Genomic DNA, 11,645 nt, shown 5'->3' with positions numbered 1-11,645 from the left:
CCCCTCAGTCCCAGCACCCCGGGGTGGGCTGGCACCTCCCGGGACAGCATCCAGGGACTGAGAAGAGCGTGTGTGGCCCCAGTGACACAGCTGTCACCTGCTGGGCGGCCAGAGCGGCTCTGCCGGCAGCGAGAGGGCAGGTACAGGTGTGCGTGTTCGTGTGTGTCAAACAGGCACAGCCTCCCCCAGCTCCTTCCCCCGCTGGGGAGGGATCCTCTCGGGAGCAGAACGCGTCCTTGCGGGCTCCGGTTGCACAGCCGGGCAGCAGCTGGGGATGCAGATCCGCCAGATGTGTCCGGAGGACATCCCTGCCCCGCAGCACATCTGGTAGGAGCGCAGCTCCCGCGGTCCTGCGCCTGTTTGGGAGCCCGTGGGGCGTGCGGGTGAGCCGTCAGCCCGCAGCCGCTCTCCCGAGCTGCTCGGGGAGCTGCCAGCGCCGGGTGTGAGTGATCCTTCAGGCTCCAGCCGCTCTCCCGGGCTGCTCGGGGAGCTGCCAGCGCCAGGTCTGGGTGATCCTGCCAGCCTGCAGCCGCTCTCCCGGGCTGCTCGGGGGGCTGCCAGGCTCCAGCCGCTCTCCCATCCTGCTCGGGGAGCTGGCAGTGCTGGGTGCGGGTGATCTTTCAGGCTCCAGCCGCTCTCGGAGCTGGCAGTGCTGGGTATGGGTGATCGTTCAGCCTCCAGCCGCTGTCCCATCCTGCCCGGGGAGCTGGCAGTGCTGGGTACGGGTGATCTTTCAGCCTCCAGCCGCTGTCCCATCCTGCCCGGGGAGCTGGCAGTGCTGGGTATGGGTGATCGTTCAGGCTCCAGCCGCTGTCCCATCCTGCCCGGGGAGCTGGCAGTGCCGGCCGGGGGCGGGACAGGCCGGGATGGCGTTGCAGGAAGTTCTGCCTGCGAAGCAGCCGCCCCCGCGGCGGAGCCGAGCCCGGGGCAGGCGGCGGGAGGCGGATGGGCAGCTCCGGGCTGCTGCTCGCTGAGCCCGGCAGACCCAGCGCAGGCAGCTCCCGGCTGGAATCGGGCAGGACGAGGTAACCCCGGCCGCCTCGCTCGGTGCCAGCCCCGCCGCTGCCCCGGGCTCCGGTGCCTGCGCCGCCACGGCCTCGCCGTGCAGCGGGGAGCCGGGAGGGCACGGGGCGAGGGCACTCTGCCGCCAGGACACGGGGGTCCCGACAGGGGTCCCTGGAAGGGCTCAGCAGCAGGACGGCAGCTCAGGGCCCTCGGCCCGGCAGAGGGGCTGGGAAGGGGCTGGAAACCGGGCACGGGACAGCGTGGGGTTTGTTTCTGCAGAGGCACCGCGGTCGGGACACCTGTGTTCAAGGTCAGCTCCTCTGCCCCCGTCCCTCTGCCTCAGTTTCTCCACCTGGATCACATAAAAAGGGGCTGTAAACAGTGTGGCTTGTGGGAGGTGCGAGTGAGTGAGCGAGTTGTCACCCTGCTCATCGCTTCCTCTCGGCTGGGGTTTGCTTATATCTTTCTCCCCCCGTGCCTCAGTTTCCCGGGATGCTGGGGGCTGTGAGCACCGCCCGGGCTCCTGAAGGATCACCCTGCTGAGCCCTGCTGGGGCGGGAGCCTGAGTCAGCGCCAGCACAGCCGGTTCTGCCGGACCGGACCGCGCTGGGGCAGGTAAGGCTGGGCAGGGCTCTGCTGCGCCACATCCCACAGCCCCCTGCGCTCTGCTGAGCCCCTCAGCCACCTCCCCCGTGTTTCAGGTGGACGATGTCCCGGGCCATGCAGTGCCAGGGCTGCCTGCCCTGGGGCAGCTGGGCGCAGCTGCCGTGGTCCCTGGCAGGGACGAGGGGGACCCGCAGCCTGTCCGTGCGCGCTGCTGCCGTGCCAGGTGAGCTGGGCTCTGTGCCTCTGGCACTCAGCCCTGTCCCCAGGGAAGTCTCTGCTGCCCGTCCCCAGCTGGGCAGGGGTGTGGGGCACCCTAGCAAGGTGTGAAGCTGGGTGGGGTTACCCTGCTGGGCCGGAGAGAGCCGTCCCTGACCGTGTGCCTTCCTCCTCCCCACCAGGTGGTGCAGGCAGGTGTTTCCTCAGGAAGATCCTTGGCACAAGCAGCATCTCCCTCCCCAGGTACAGTCAGTGTCACACGGCTGGAGCTCTTTGTCGCAGCACCTGGGTGGCTGAGCTGGCTGCCTTGGCACCAGGGACATTGCTTTGCTTCCACCTAGAAACACCCAGACCCACCTCCCTGCCTGCTCTGAGTCCAGCCCACCTCCTCTGCCTCTGCACGGGTTTTCTGGGAATGCACAGCCCATGGCTTGCTGACCTGCCTTCACCTCCCAGCCGTGCCCCTACCCTGGCCCTGCGCTCTCCCGTGGTGTGGGGGAAGGAAGGGGTGAGCTGGCTCCTCTCAGCATTTCCCACGGCCTCGCTGGTGATCTGCCCACCCTGCCCCAAGCAGGGTTTGGAGCTGCTCCCCGTGACCCTCTCCCTGCTCCTGCAGGGGCTGTGTTCACTACCAGGGAGACTCCCAGGAGAACTCTGCCCAGCCCAGCTCCTCTCGCCATGGTCAGTCCCAGCTGAGGAACGTGGCCTTTTCTGGTGAGTTTGCAGCTCTGGTCTGGAGGGAGGGTCCTACACAGCAGGGTGGGGGCAGCTGCTGTCCTGGGCAGTGTGAGGGTTCTCCATAACTGGGTGCTGTCCCCTCTCTGCAGTGGCTTGGGGCAGGCAGCTTCCCCAGTGCCCTGCCAGTGAGCAACCCTTGTCACGTCCAGCACCTTCCTCCTTCCAGGTGCCATCAAGAAGCACCAGAAGAGCCTGTCTGCGTGGTTCAGCCACCAGCCCAATGAGGAGAGGCAGTTCGGCCCTTCCTTCTCTCTGGATGCCGTCCACGTGGACCCAGTGATCCGGGAGAGCTCCCTGGAGGAGATTCTCAAGCCTTCCCCTGATTTAACCATCCAGAACCAGCTCCAGCAGCCCTGTAGAAAGGTTATCAGCCTCCACAACCTCTTTGATGTGGATGCCTGCGGGCGGCAGGTGAAGAACGTGGTGCTGTATGGCACCGTGGGCACGGGCAAGAGCACCCTCATCAAGAAGATGGTGGTGGACTGGTGCCACGGCCGCCTGCCCCTCTTCCAGCTGGTCATCCCCTTCTCCTGCGAGGACCTGTCCCACAGCCATGCCCACGTGTCCCTGCGGCGCCTCATCACCAAGAAGTACCAGCACCTCCGGGACGTGGTGCCAGGGCTGGAGGCTTCCAACCTCAGGGTGCTCTTCATCCTCAACGGCCTGGAGCGCCTCAACCTGGACTTCCGCCTGGCTGGCACGGAGCTGTGCTGTGACCCCAACGAGCCCGTGCCTCCCTCTGCCATCGTGGTCAACCTGCTGAGGAAATACCTCCTGCCCGAGGTCGGTGTTGCCCTGGTTTGTGATGGGAGAGGGTTGGGGGTGAGCCCTGAGGCATCACAGGGCTGTTGTGATCATTATTTGCAGTCCAGCTTGGCTGGGAGCAAGCAGGCAGCCTCCATTCCTGGAGGGACTTGATAGGGTGGCCTCAAGTCCAAGTGGAATCTTTTGGGGGGCCTGGTGAGGTAATGAAGGCTGTGATCTTCCAGGCTTTAAGTCTAGGAGGAAATGGGGAAAGTTCTTCTGTCCCCTCTGCCTGGGCCAGGTTTGATCCAGCAGCAGCTTTGTGACCCCCACCCTGTGGACGGGGTGACCCTTGTGCACCTCTCAGTGGGTTACGCCCTGCTGAGCAGCCCCACACTCACCCACCCCTGTGTCCCCAGGCCAGCATCATCGTCACCACGCGCCCGTCGGCCGTGCGCCGCATCCCCGGCAAGTACGTGGGGCGCTACGCCGAGATCTGCGGCTTCTCCGACACCAACCTGCAGAAGCTCTACTTCCAGATGCGTCTCAGCCAGCCCGGCTGCTCCGGGGAGGAAAGCCAGGATCGCCGCTCGGCGGAGCAGGAGAACCTGGTGGAGATGCTGTCGAGGAACTTGGAGCGCCACAACCAAATAACGGCTGCCTGCTTCTTGCCCTCCTACTGCTGGCTGGTGTGCACCACCCTGCACTTCCTCTACTTCACCAGGACGGTTCCTCCCAGCCAGACCCTCACTGGCATCTACACCAGCTTCCTGAGGCTCAACTTCAGCGGGGAGGTGCTGGACAGCAGCGACCCCACCCACATCTCCATGATGAAGTACGTGGCCAAGACGGTGGGCAAGCTGGCCTACGAGGGCGTGATGTCCCGCAAGACCTGCTTCTCAGAGGAAGACCTGCGGCAGTGCTTCGAGGTGGAGATGAAGACTGAAAGCGAGCTCAACCTCCTGGAGGTTTTCCGCAGCGACGTCTTCCGCTTCTTCCTGAGCCCGTGCGTGCAGCCGGGCAAGGAGCACACCTTTGTCTTCACCATCCCCGCCATGCAGGAGTACCTGGCAGCCCTGTACGTGGTGCTGGGCGAGAAGAAGACCCTGGTGCAGAGAGTGGGGAAGGAGCTGTCAGAGGTCCTCGGGAAGGTGAGCGAAGACGTGGCTGTGGTTGTGAACATCATCTCCAAGGTGCTGCCGCTGCGCTTCCTCCCCGTGCTCTTCAACCTGCTCAAGATCTTCCCTCGCTACTTCTCCCGGGTGGGTGGCAAGGACAGGGACACCATCGCCCACACCATGGCAGAGGAGCTGTTCAAAGAGGAGGACTACTACAACGACGATGTCTTGGACCAGATCAACTCCAGCATCCTGGGCGTGGAGGGCCCCATGCGCCACCCCGATGAGGCCCCGGACGATGAGGTCTTCGAGCTCTTCCCCATTTTCATGGGCGGGATCCTGTCCCGCCGCAACCGCGCCATCCTGGAGCAGCTGGGCTGCTCCATCAAGAACCTGGCAGCCTTCGAGATCGCCAAGGCCATGAAGAAGACGGTGATCAGGAAGGGCCGCAGGGGCCTGCCCCCCTCGGAGCTCATGGACTACCTGTTCTTCCTGCACGAGTTCCAGAACGAGCGCTTCACGGCCGAGGCCATCCGCTCCCTCCGCGCTGTCAACCTCTCCTCCGTCAAGATGACCCCTCTCAAGTGCTCTGTGCTGGCGTCCGTCATGAGCACCACGTCTCACGAGGTGGAGGAGCTGAACCTGACCTCCTGCAACCTGGACAGCGGCAGCTTGAGGACCCTCTTCCCCGTCCTGCTGCGATGCAAAGCTCTCCAGTGAGTACCGCCTCCTCCTGCCCCTGGGCACTGCTCAAAAAATTGGGTTTTTTCTCACCTCTGCCCATCACAGGGTGGCTTTAGGAGCCCGGGTATGGAAAACTTAGGAAAGGGCGTGTTTATCCTCAGTGCAGGCCTAGGGAACTACAGCTTCCAACATGCAACACTCCTTGAGCAGCCTTTCTAGGGCAGTGCATGCTGGGATTTGCAGTCCCAGCTCACCCTCCCACAGGAATTTTTGGGGAGTTCCCTGCAGCTGGTACAGGCTGGGCAGGCTTCCAGCTGTCGTGGCAGACCCGAGTCCCACGGGGAAATCACCCGGCATTCCCGTGTCGTTAGCTCTGCGAGGCGTTTGCTGTCCCAGAGGTGGGAGTCTGGGCTGTGCAGATGTTCCCACAAAGGTTCCAGAACGTTTGCGGAGCTGCAGGTCTTCCTGCCGCCCAGGTGGTGGCGAGACGTGCTCAGCACAGATGGATCGGGCTGTGCAGCTGGGCTGTGCCGCACTTCCTTCCTCCAGATGCTCAGGAGGGCTTGGTGGAGCCCTGATCCCTCCTCTGACCTTCACCCACCTCCTGAAGACTCCGCCATCCCCTTCCCCTTGCCCTGCTCCTGCTGGCACTGGCTCTGCTGGCTCATGCTCCGGTGCGGTGGCACTGTGCTCCCTTTGGGAGAGGAAACCTGGAGTGGCCTAGTTTGGGGAGCCCGGGGAGGATGGTGATGGGCAAAATGGAGCGGGCAGGGCTGCCAGGCTTGCAGGTAACAGCCATTTTGTTCCTGTCACCCCCATGTCTTGCTCTGCCCCAGTCTGCAGCTCAACAGCCTGGGCTCTGACGCCTGCAAGGAAATTCGTGACCTGCTCCTGCATGACAAGTGTGTGGTGAGCAGCCTGCGGTGAGTACGGCCCCCGCCCTGCATGACAGTGCCACTGCTGCCCCCCACGTGCCCAGGCACTCCCTGAGCTCCCGTGTCCCACAGGCTGGCCAATAACCCCGTGGGCGAGCAGGGCGCTCGCTACCTGGCCGAGGCGCTGGCCGGCAACCGCTCGCTGAGGCAGCTGTCCCTGCTGCACACCGCGCTGGGGGACCCCGGCGCCGAGGCCATCGCCCAGCGCCTGGCCCAGAACCAGCACCTGCAGGAGCTCAACCTGGGCTACAACTCCCTGACGGACACGGCGGCCCTGCGCGTGGTGGAGGTGGCCAAAAGGCACGAGACGCTGGACAAAGTGCAGTGAGTCCGCTCTGCCGCATCCCCACGCAGTGTCCCTGCCCCGCGTGCCTCTGTCCTTCCCCTCGGCCCTCACCGGCGTCTCCCGCTGCTTTCCCAGCCTCTACTTCAACGACATCAGTGAGGATGGCAAGAGGGCGCTTGACAGCCTGCGCATGGACCGGGACGGCGTCAGGGCTCTGGTTTTCCTCACGGCGGGCACCGACGTCTCCGATTACTGGTCCCACATCCTGAACGTGGTGCAGAGGAACCTGCCCTTCTGGGACCGCGAGCGGGTCCGCCAGCACCTCGCTCTCCTCCTGCAGGACCTGGAGAGCAGCCGCAGCCAGACTGCCAATCCCTGGAGGAAAGCCAAATTCCTGCGAGTCGAGAGCGAGGTCAAGAAAATGCTGGGGAAACTGCAGGATGGGAGCCTCTAGCCTGCTGCCCATCCACCAGCCAGGGCGGGGCAGTGGAGTGTGCCCAGCAGCACATTCCCTGCGCCCTTACCCAGCTGGAGGTGCTGGGTGGATGGTGCTCTCAAAGGTGCTGGGTGTGTGGGGCTCAGCCTCCTCTGCAGGTGAGGCTGAAGTGTGGGAATGGGACAGGAACCAGGCCAGGAGCAAACGGGACTCGTTCTGGGCTTGTGGAAAGCCAGCCCCTGCACCCCAGCCAGAGTGGTGGCAGGGAGCAGGACTGGGGCTTGTCTGTGAACCTTTTGGGAGCATTAAAGTGCACCTCTCTATTTCCACTGAAGCACACTAGTACCGAGACTTGATCTCCTCTTCGGGCCCTTCCTGGAGGGGAATGTGGAGCAGCTGGAGTGGAGGGTTCTGCCTTTCATATCTCCCAGCACTGGCATGGAGCAGCCCACCTCTGCTCCAGTGCTGAACCAGTCCTTCTCCCCCCACTGTGTGTCCCCCTGGAAGCCACCAGGAGCTGTCCCCAAGCTGCGTGTCCCGGGGTGCTGGTCCCTGCTCCCAGCTCTGGCTGGCAGTGCCAGGGGCTGGGAGGGCAGGCGAGACTCGGGGCTGTTTAACCATTAAACCTGGGGCGTCTTGGGAGAGGCGGGGACACTTCCCTGCCACTTCACCCTGTACCTTGCTCCCTCTGGCAATCCCTGCAGCCATGAAGCAAACAAAAGGTATGTTCCGGGGAATCCTCTGGAGACCCTTCCCCACACACACAGACCCCGCTGCCAGGTGGAGCAAGACAATGCCAGAGCCCAGGCAGCCTGTGGAAAGGAGCCAGAGGCATGCAGGAAAATGTCTCCTTGTGGGGATGCTGGGGAGGCATCCCCTCTCCCTGGGTTTGGGGTTCCTGGTGCCCAAAGAGGTGTGGAGGGGTTTTATGGGGGGGTGTGTGCCAGGGAAGGCCTCTGTTTCCTTCTCCTGGCTCCAGCAGCTCCCTGGGGTCCTGGAGAACCTTCTGAGCCCTCACTGAAGAGCCCTGTAGACCCCCAGGACTGAGCCCATCTGCTTGGCCCTGCTTTGCCCCCGCAGTGAGTGCCCATGGCACCTGAGCGGCAGGTCCTGCTCTTGGGAATGCAGGAGGGCAGTGGTGACAGGGCCAAGGAACAACCTGTGCTGCGAGACAGAGGGGCTTGGGGGCTGAGTGGGCTTGGCAAACCCCCTCACCTGGATGGCAGGCTCAGCCTGTGAGTGGACGAGCCCTGAGAGCGTGGGGTGTGCTCCCAGCCCACCACCTCCTGTGCTGACCTCTCCTCTCCCTCTGCAGGGCTCGAGGGAGACAAGATGTCCATCATGTAAGTGCTGATCTCCCCTTGACCAGGGGCTTTCTGGGGCTCAGGAGAGACCTGGGGAATGGTTCAAGAGGGAAATCCCCTCTGGCTTTCCCCAAGGGAAAAGGAGGCACAGGCTCCAGTTGGCCCTTTCTGGGAAGAACAAGCTCCCCAAGGCTGGGGGTGGCAGGGGCAGGGCCGTCCTGCACTAATGTGGCCTCTCCTGCCCTTTATCATTTCAGAAAATTTGAATTTAACCCCAAAGTTGGGATCGACAACCCAGCCTTGACACTGACTGAGGACACGGGTAAATACAAGCCCTCATCTCCCAGAGTGTCCTTGTGCCTGCAGGGGGCTGTGGCACCTGGGTGTCCTTGTGCCTGCAGGAGGCTGTGGCACCTGGGCACTGCTGGGGTCCTGAGCTCTCTGTGACGCTGGGGACCTGTGGGAGGTGAACACAGAAGGGATGAGCAGATCCCCAGCCCAGGATGGGGTGGAACACTTGTGTGAGGATCCCTGCAGGTCCCTGCTCACGGGCTGTGCCCCCACACAGATGGTGAGGGCGTGGGGGAGCCCCGCTTCTACCTGCTGACCAAGGAGAGCACAGAGACCTTCGGCTTCTGCCTGCACGAGGAGCTGGGCTGCCAGGGCCACGTCATCCGGCAGATTGAGCTGGGGGGGGTGGCCCAGCGCAGGGGGCTGCAGGACGGGGACCGCCTGCTCCAGGTCAATGGCCACTTCGTAGACCACATGGACCACCTCAGGGTAAGCTGGGAGCATCCCCTGGGAACGCCTGGGTCCTCCCCAGCCAGGGGCACAGAGGATGCACGAGCCCTGCTGACCCCGGGGACCCCGATCCCACCCCATCAGAGGGTGCCTGCCCAGGGTTCACAGCCTGGGTCCTTCCAGGTGGTGCAGAAGATCAAGGCCAGCGGGAACCAGGTCCTGCTGGCGGTGCTGGACGGTGACTCCTACGAGGCAGCCAAATCCCTGGGCAGGGACCTGTCCCAGATGCTGCCGGACGACATCCGCCCGCGCCTCTGCCACGTCACCAGGGACAAAAGCGGCTTTGGCTTCAGCGTGTCGTGTCCAGAAGGTAAAGCAGGATGCTGCCACCGCGAGCCTCCCCGTTGTAGCACCTCACTCACCCCAAAGTGCCCCTTCTGCTCCTCCTGCAGGCACCAAGGGCACCTTCCAGCTGTCGGTGCTGCAGGACGGGCCAGCGGACAGAGCAGGGGTGCCGCCAGGCTGCTGGCTGCTGGAGCTGAACGGGGACAGCGTCAAGAGCTACTCCCACACACAGCTCACCAGAAAGGTGAGCTCCTGGCACGGGGGGGTGAGAGACGGGGCCGAGGATGTCACTGAGCACCTGTGCTTCCCATGCAGCTCAAGCAGAGCGGCAGCAAGGTGACGCTGCTGGTGGCATCCAGCGCCGTGGAGGAGTTCTACCGCCTGCGGGGCCTGCGGGTCACGGCTGCCTTGGCAGACGCCTCCAGGCTCCCCTTCAAGGTCCGGGAGCTGCACCTGGTGAAGGGTCCCGCTGGCTACGGCTTCCTGCTCAAGGAGGATGACTGCAGCTCGGGAGGAGTAGGTGAGGGGGCTGAGAGGGGCAGTTTGTACCTGAGCAAGGCATTTCTGAGGGTTGGGAAGAGCTGACAGCTCTGTGCCTGCAATGGCACCTGTCCCACCTGCACACGGGGGTCAGCAGGGCCAGTTCCCCTCTGCGAGGCTGTGCCCCCTCCTGTCACTATGACGTTTTATGAAAATCCTTTGCTAGGATTTTTTTCTCCTGAGAAGCTGAGGAGCCTCAGGAAGGAAATGTAACCAATAACTCTCTGCTGCTGTGGAAAGCCAACGGGTGCATCTGGGATTGGTCCATGTGAGGTGTTTCTATTTAATAACCAATCAAAGATCCAATTGCATCGGACTTTCTGAGCAGTCACAAGCTTTTGTTATTCATTCCTTTCTATTCTTGTTTTGCCTTCTGATGAATCTTTCTATTCTTTTAGTATAGTTTTAAAATAGCATTTTAAATATAATATATATCATAATATAATAAATCAGCCTTCTGAAACAGAGTCAAGATTCTCATCTCTTCCCTTGTGGTTGCCTGCAAATCCCTCTGTGCCCTGCGGCAGGCCAGTTCCTGTGGGAGGTGGACGAGGGGCTGCCAGCTGAGCAGGCAGGGATGAAGGAAGGGGACCGTGTGCTGGCTGTGAACGGGGAGAGCATCGAGGGGCTGGACCACGAGCAGACCGTGCACAGGATCCGCGCCCGCGAGGACCAGGTGACGCTGCTGGTCATCGACCCCGCTGGGGATGAGTTCTACCACTCGGTAGGTTTTGGGGGCACGCCCCTGCTCTGCCTGGGGAGCCCTGGGGTGCTGTGAGGCTGCACACATGGGTGGGCGGCCTCCACAGCGGCTGTGTGTCCATCCCTCTTCTGCTCTTCCAGATCGGGCTGTCCCCCCTGCAGTTCTTTGAGGACGGTGACGCCGCCTCAGGCTCCTGCACGCCCTCCTTGCCCTCTCGAAGTGGCTCTCCTGTGCCCTGTGACGTTGAGGTGGGACCCAAGGGACCTGTGTCCTGGCTGATGGCTGCTGCCAACAGTATAGAGATCATACAGGTAACTCCTCAGGGCAGTGCTCGCAGCCTGGCAGTGCTCTGAGTGCTGCCGCCCTCCTATCCCACCCATCCTAACATTTCCTGGCCCTGTGGTGCTGCCAGGAGGACGCTGTGTGGTGTCCTGGCCGCAGGGGCCAGGCAGAAAGACCCCTCTAAGCTGTGTCCCCACAGAGCCAGCGCCAGGAGGAGCACACAAAGCTGTGCCAGGCATTCTAGCAGCCCAGGAGAGGCTCTCCCACACAGCACCTCCACCCAGGCCACGTCCAGCCCCTCGGGCCTCAGCACTGCTCAGCATGGACCCTGCACACGCAGCTCCCGTGTCTCTGTGCCTGGCTCACAGCATGGCACTCCCAGGGACTCGTCTCTGCTCACCCAGGCTGGCTCAGAGCTTTTATCAAGCACAGTGGCAGCTCCTCGTAACCTGACCGCAGACCTGTGTCTTTGCCTGCCCAGCTACCTCCAGGGATTCCTCAGGACATTGCACTGAAGCCCTTGCCCAGCTCCAGCCTCTGGGAGCTCCCAGGAGAGCTGAGGCGCTGCCCTCTGCACCACGACCCAGGGGATTTGAGGGTTGGCTCAGATCTGCACGTGCATGGACATCTCTCCTGTGCTGCTCCTCTCACCCTCTCCCTGAACCTGTGGGCAGTGGGTGTCCCCCACCCAGCACCACCCTGCTCCTGCACCACCCTTTCAGGGTGTGATTAAAGGACAAATCCACGCTGCTGTTTGTGTGGGTGATGTTATGGACAGCACTGCGACTTGGCAGCACTTTCCAGGGCCAGATCCATCCTGTCTTCCCAAGCCTGGAGCTGGGCAGTGGATGTAGGAAGCTCTTCAGGTGTGCTGCTGGGAGGGTGAGGGCTGAGAACCATCCTGGGCACTGTTCCTGCAGGAACTGGAGAGCAAACTCCTGCAGGCATCCCTCGTGCTCCAT

At 62.9% G+C, this 11,645-nt stretch overlaps 2 protein-coding genes across 5 annotated transcripts; both read left to right on the top strand.

The window, feature by feature from the left end:
* The first annotated feature begins 616 nt into the window (after positions 1–616).
* Positions 617–7,102, top strand: NLRX1 (NLR family member X1). 3 transcript variants are annotated; one of them, XM_038161592.1, is made up of 11 exons: positions 899–1,025; positions 1,285–1,402; positions 1,489–1,620; positions 1,707–1,834; positions 2,010–2,070; positions 2,444–2,541; positions 2,732–3,348; positions 3,729–5,143; positions 5,948–6,034; positions 6,119–6,370; positions 6,468–7,102. In XM_038161592.1, the coding sequence occupies exons 4-11, from the start codon at positions 1,714–1,716 to the stop codon at positions 6,784–6,786; spliced, it is 2,970 nt and encodes a 989-aa protein (XP_038017520.1). In that variant the 5' UTR covers positions 899–1,025; positions 1,285–1,402; positions 1,489–1,620; positions 1,707–1,713; the 3' UTR covers positions 6,787–7,102. The 3 variants fall into 3 exon arrangements, with proteins under 3 accessions (XP_038017517.1, XP_038017519.1, XP_038017520.1); XM_038161591.1 differs by lacking the exon at positions 1,285–1,402 and having other exon boundaries at positions 887–1,025; XM_038161589.1 differs by lacking the exons at positions 1,285–1,402; positions 1,489–1,620; positions 1,707–1,834 and having other exon boundaries at positions 617–1,025.
* Positions 6,795–11,432, top strand: PDZD3 (PDZ domain containing 3). Of its 2 annotated transcripts, none has more exons than XM_038161593.1 (10): positions 6,795–6,926; positions 8,084–8,111; positions 8,330–8,394; positions 8,641–8,852; positions 8,997–9,183; positions 9,266–9,402; positions 9,474–9,678; positions 10,226–10,422; positions 10,542–10,712; positions 10,883–11,432. In XM_038161593.1, the coding sequence occupies exons 1-10, from the start codon at positions 6,878–6,880 to the stop codon at positions 10,925–10,927; spliced, it is 1,296 nt and encodes a 431-aa protein (XP_038017521.1). In that variant the 5' UTR covers positions 6,795–6,877; the 3' UTR covers positions 10,928–11,432. The 2 variants fall into 2 exon arrangements, with proteins under 2 accessions (XP_038017521.1, XP_038017522.1); XM_038161594.1 differs by lacking the exon at positions 6,795–6,926 and adding an exon at positions 7,246–7,490.
* The last annotated feature ends 213 nt before the right edge of the window (positions 11,433–11,645 follow it).

This window comes from Motacilla alba, chromosome 24, assembly GCF_015832195.1.
Source record: "Motacilla alba alba isolate MOTALB_02 chromosome 24, Motacilla_alba_V1.0_pri, whole genome shotgun sequence".
Lineage (NCBI taxonomy): Eukaryota > Metazoa > Chordata > Aves > Passeriformes > Motacillidae > Motacilla > Motacilla alba.
This window is presented reverse-complemented; position numbering and strand designations above follow the sequence as displayed.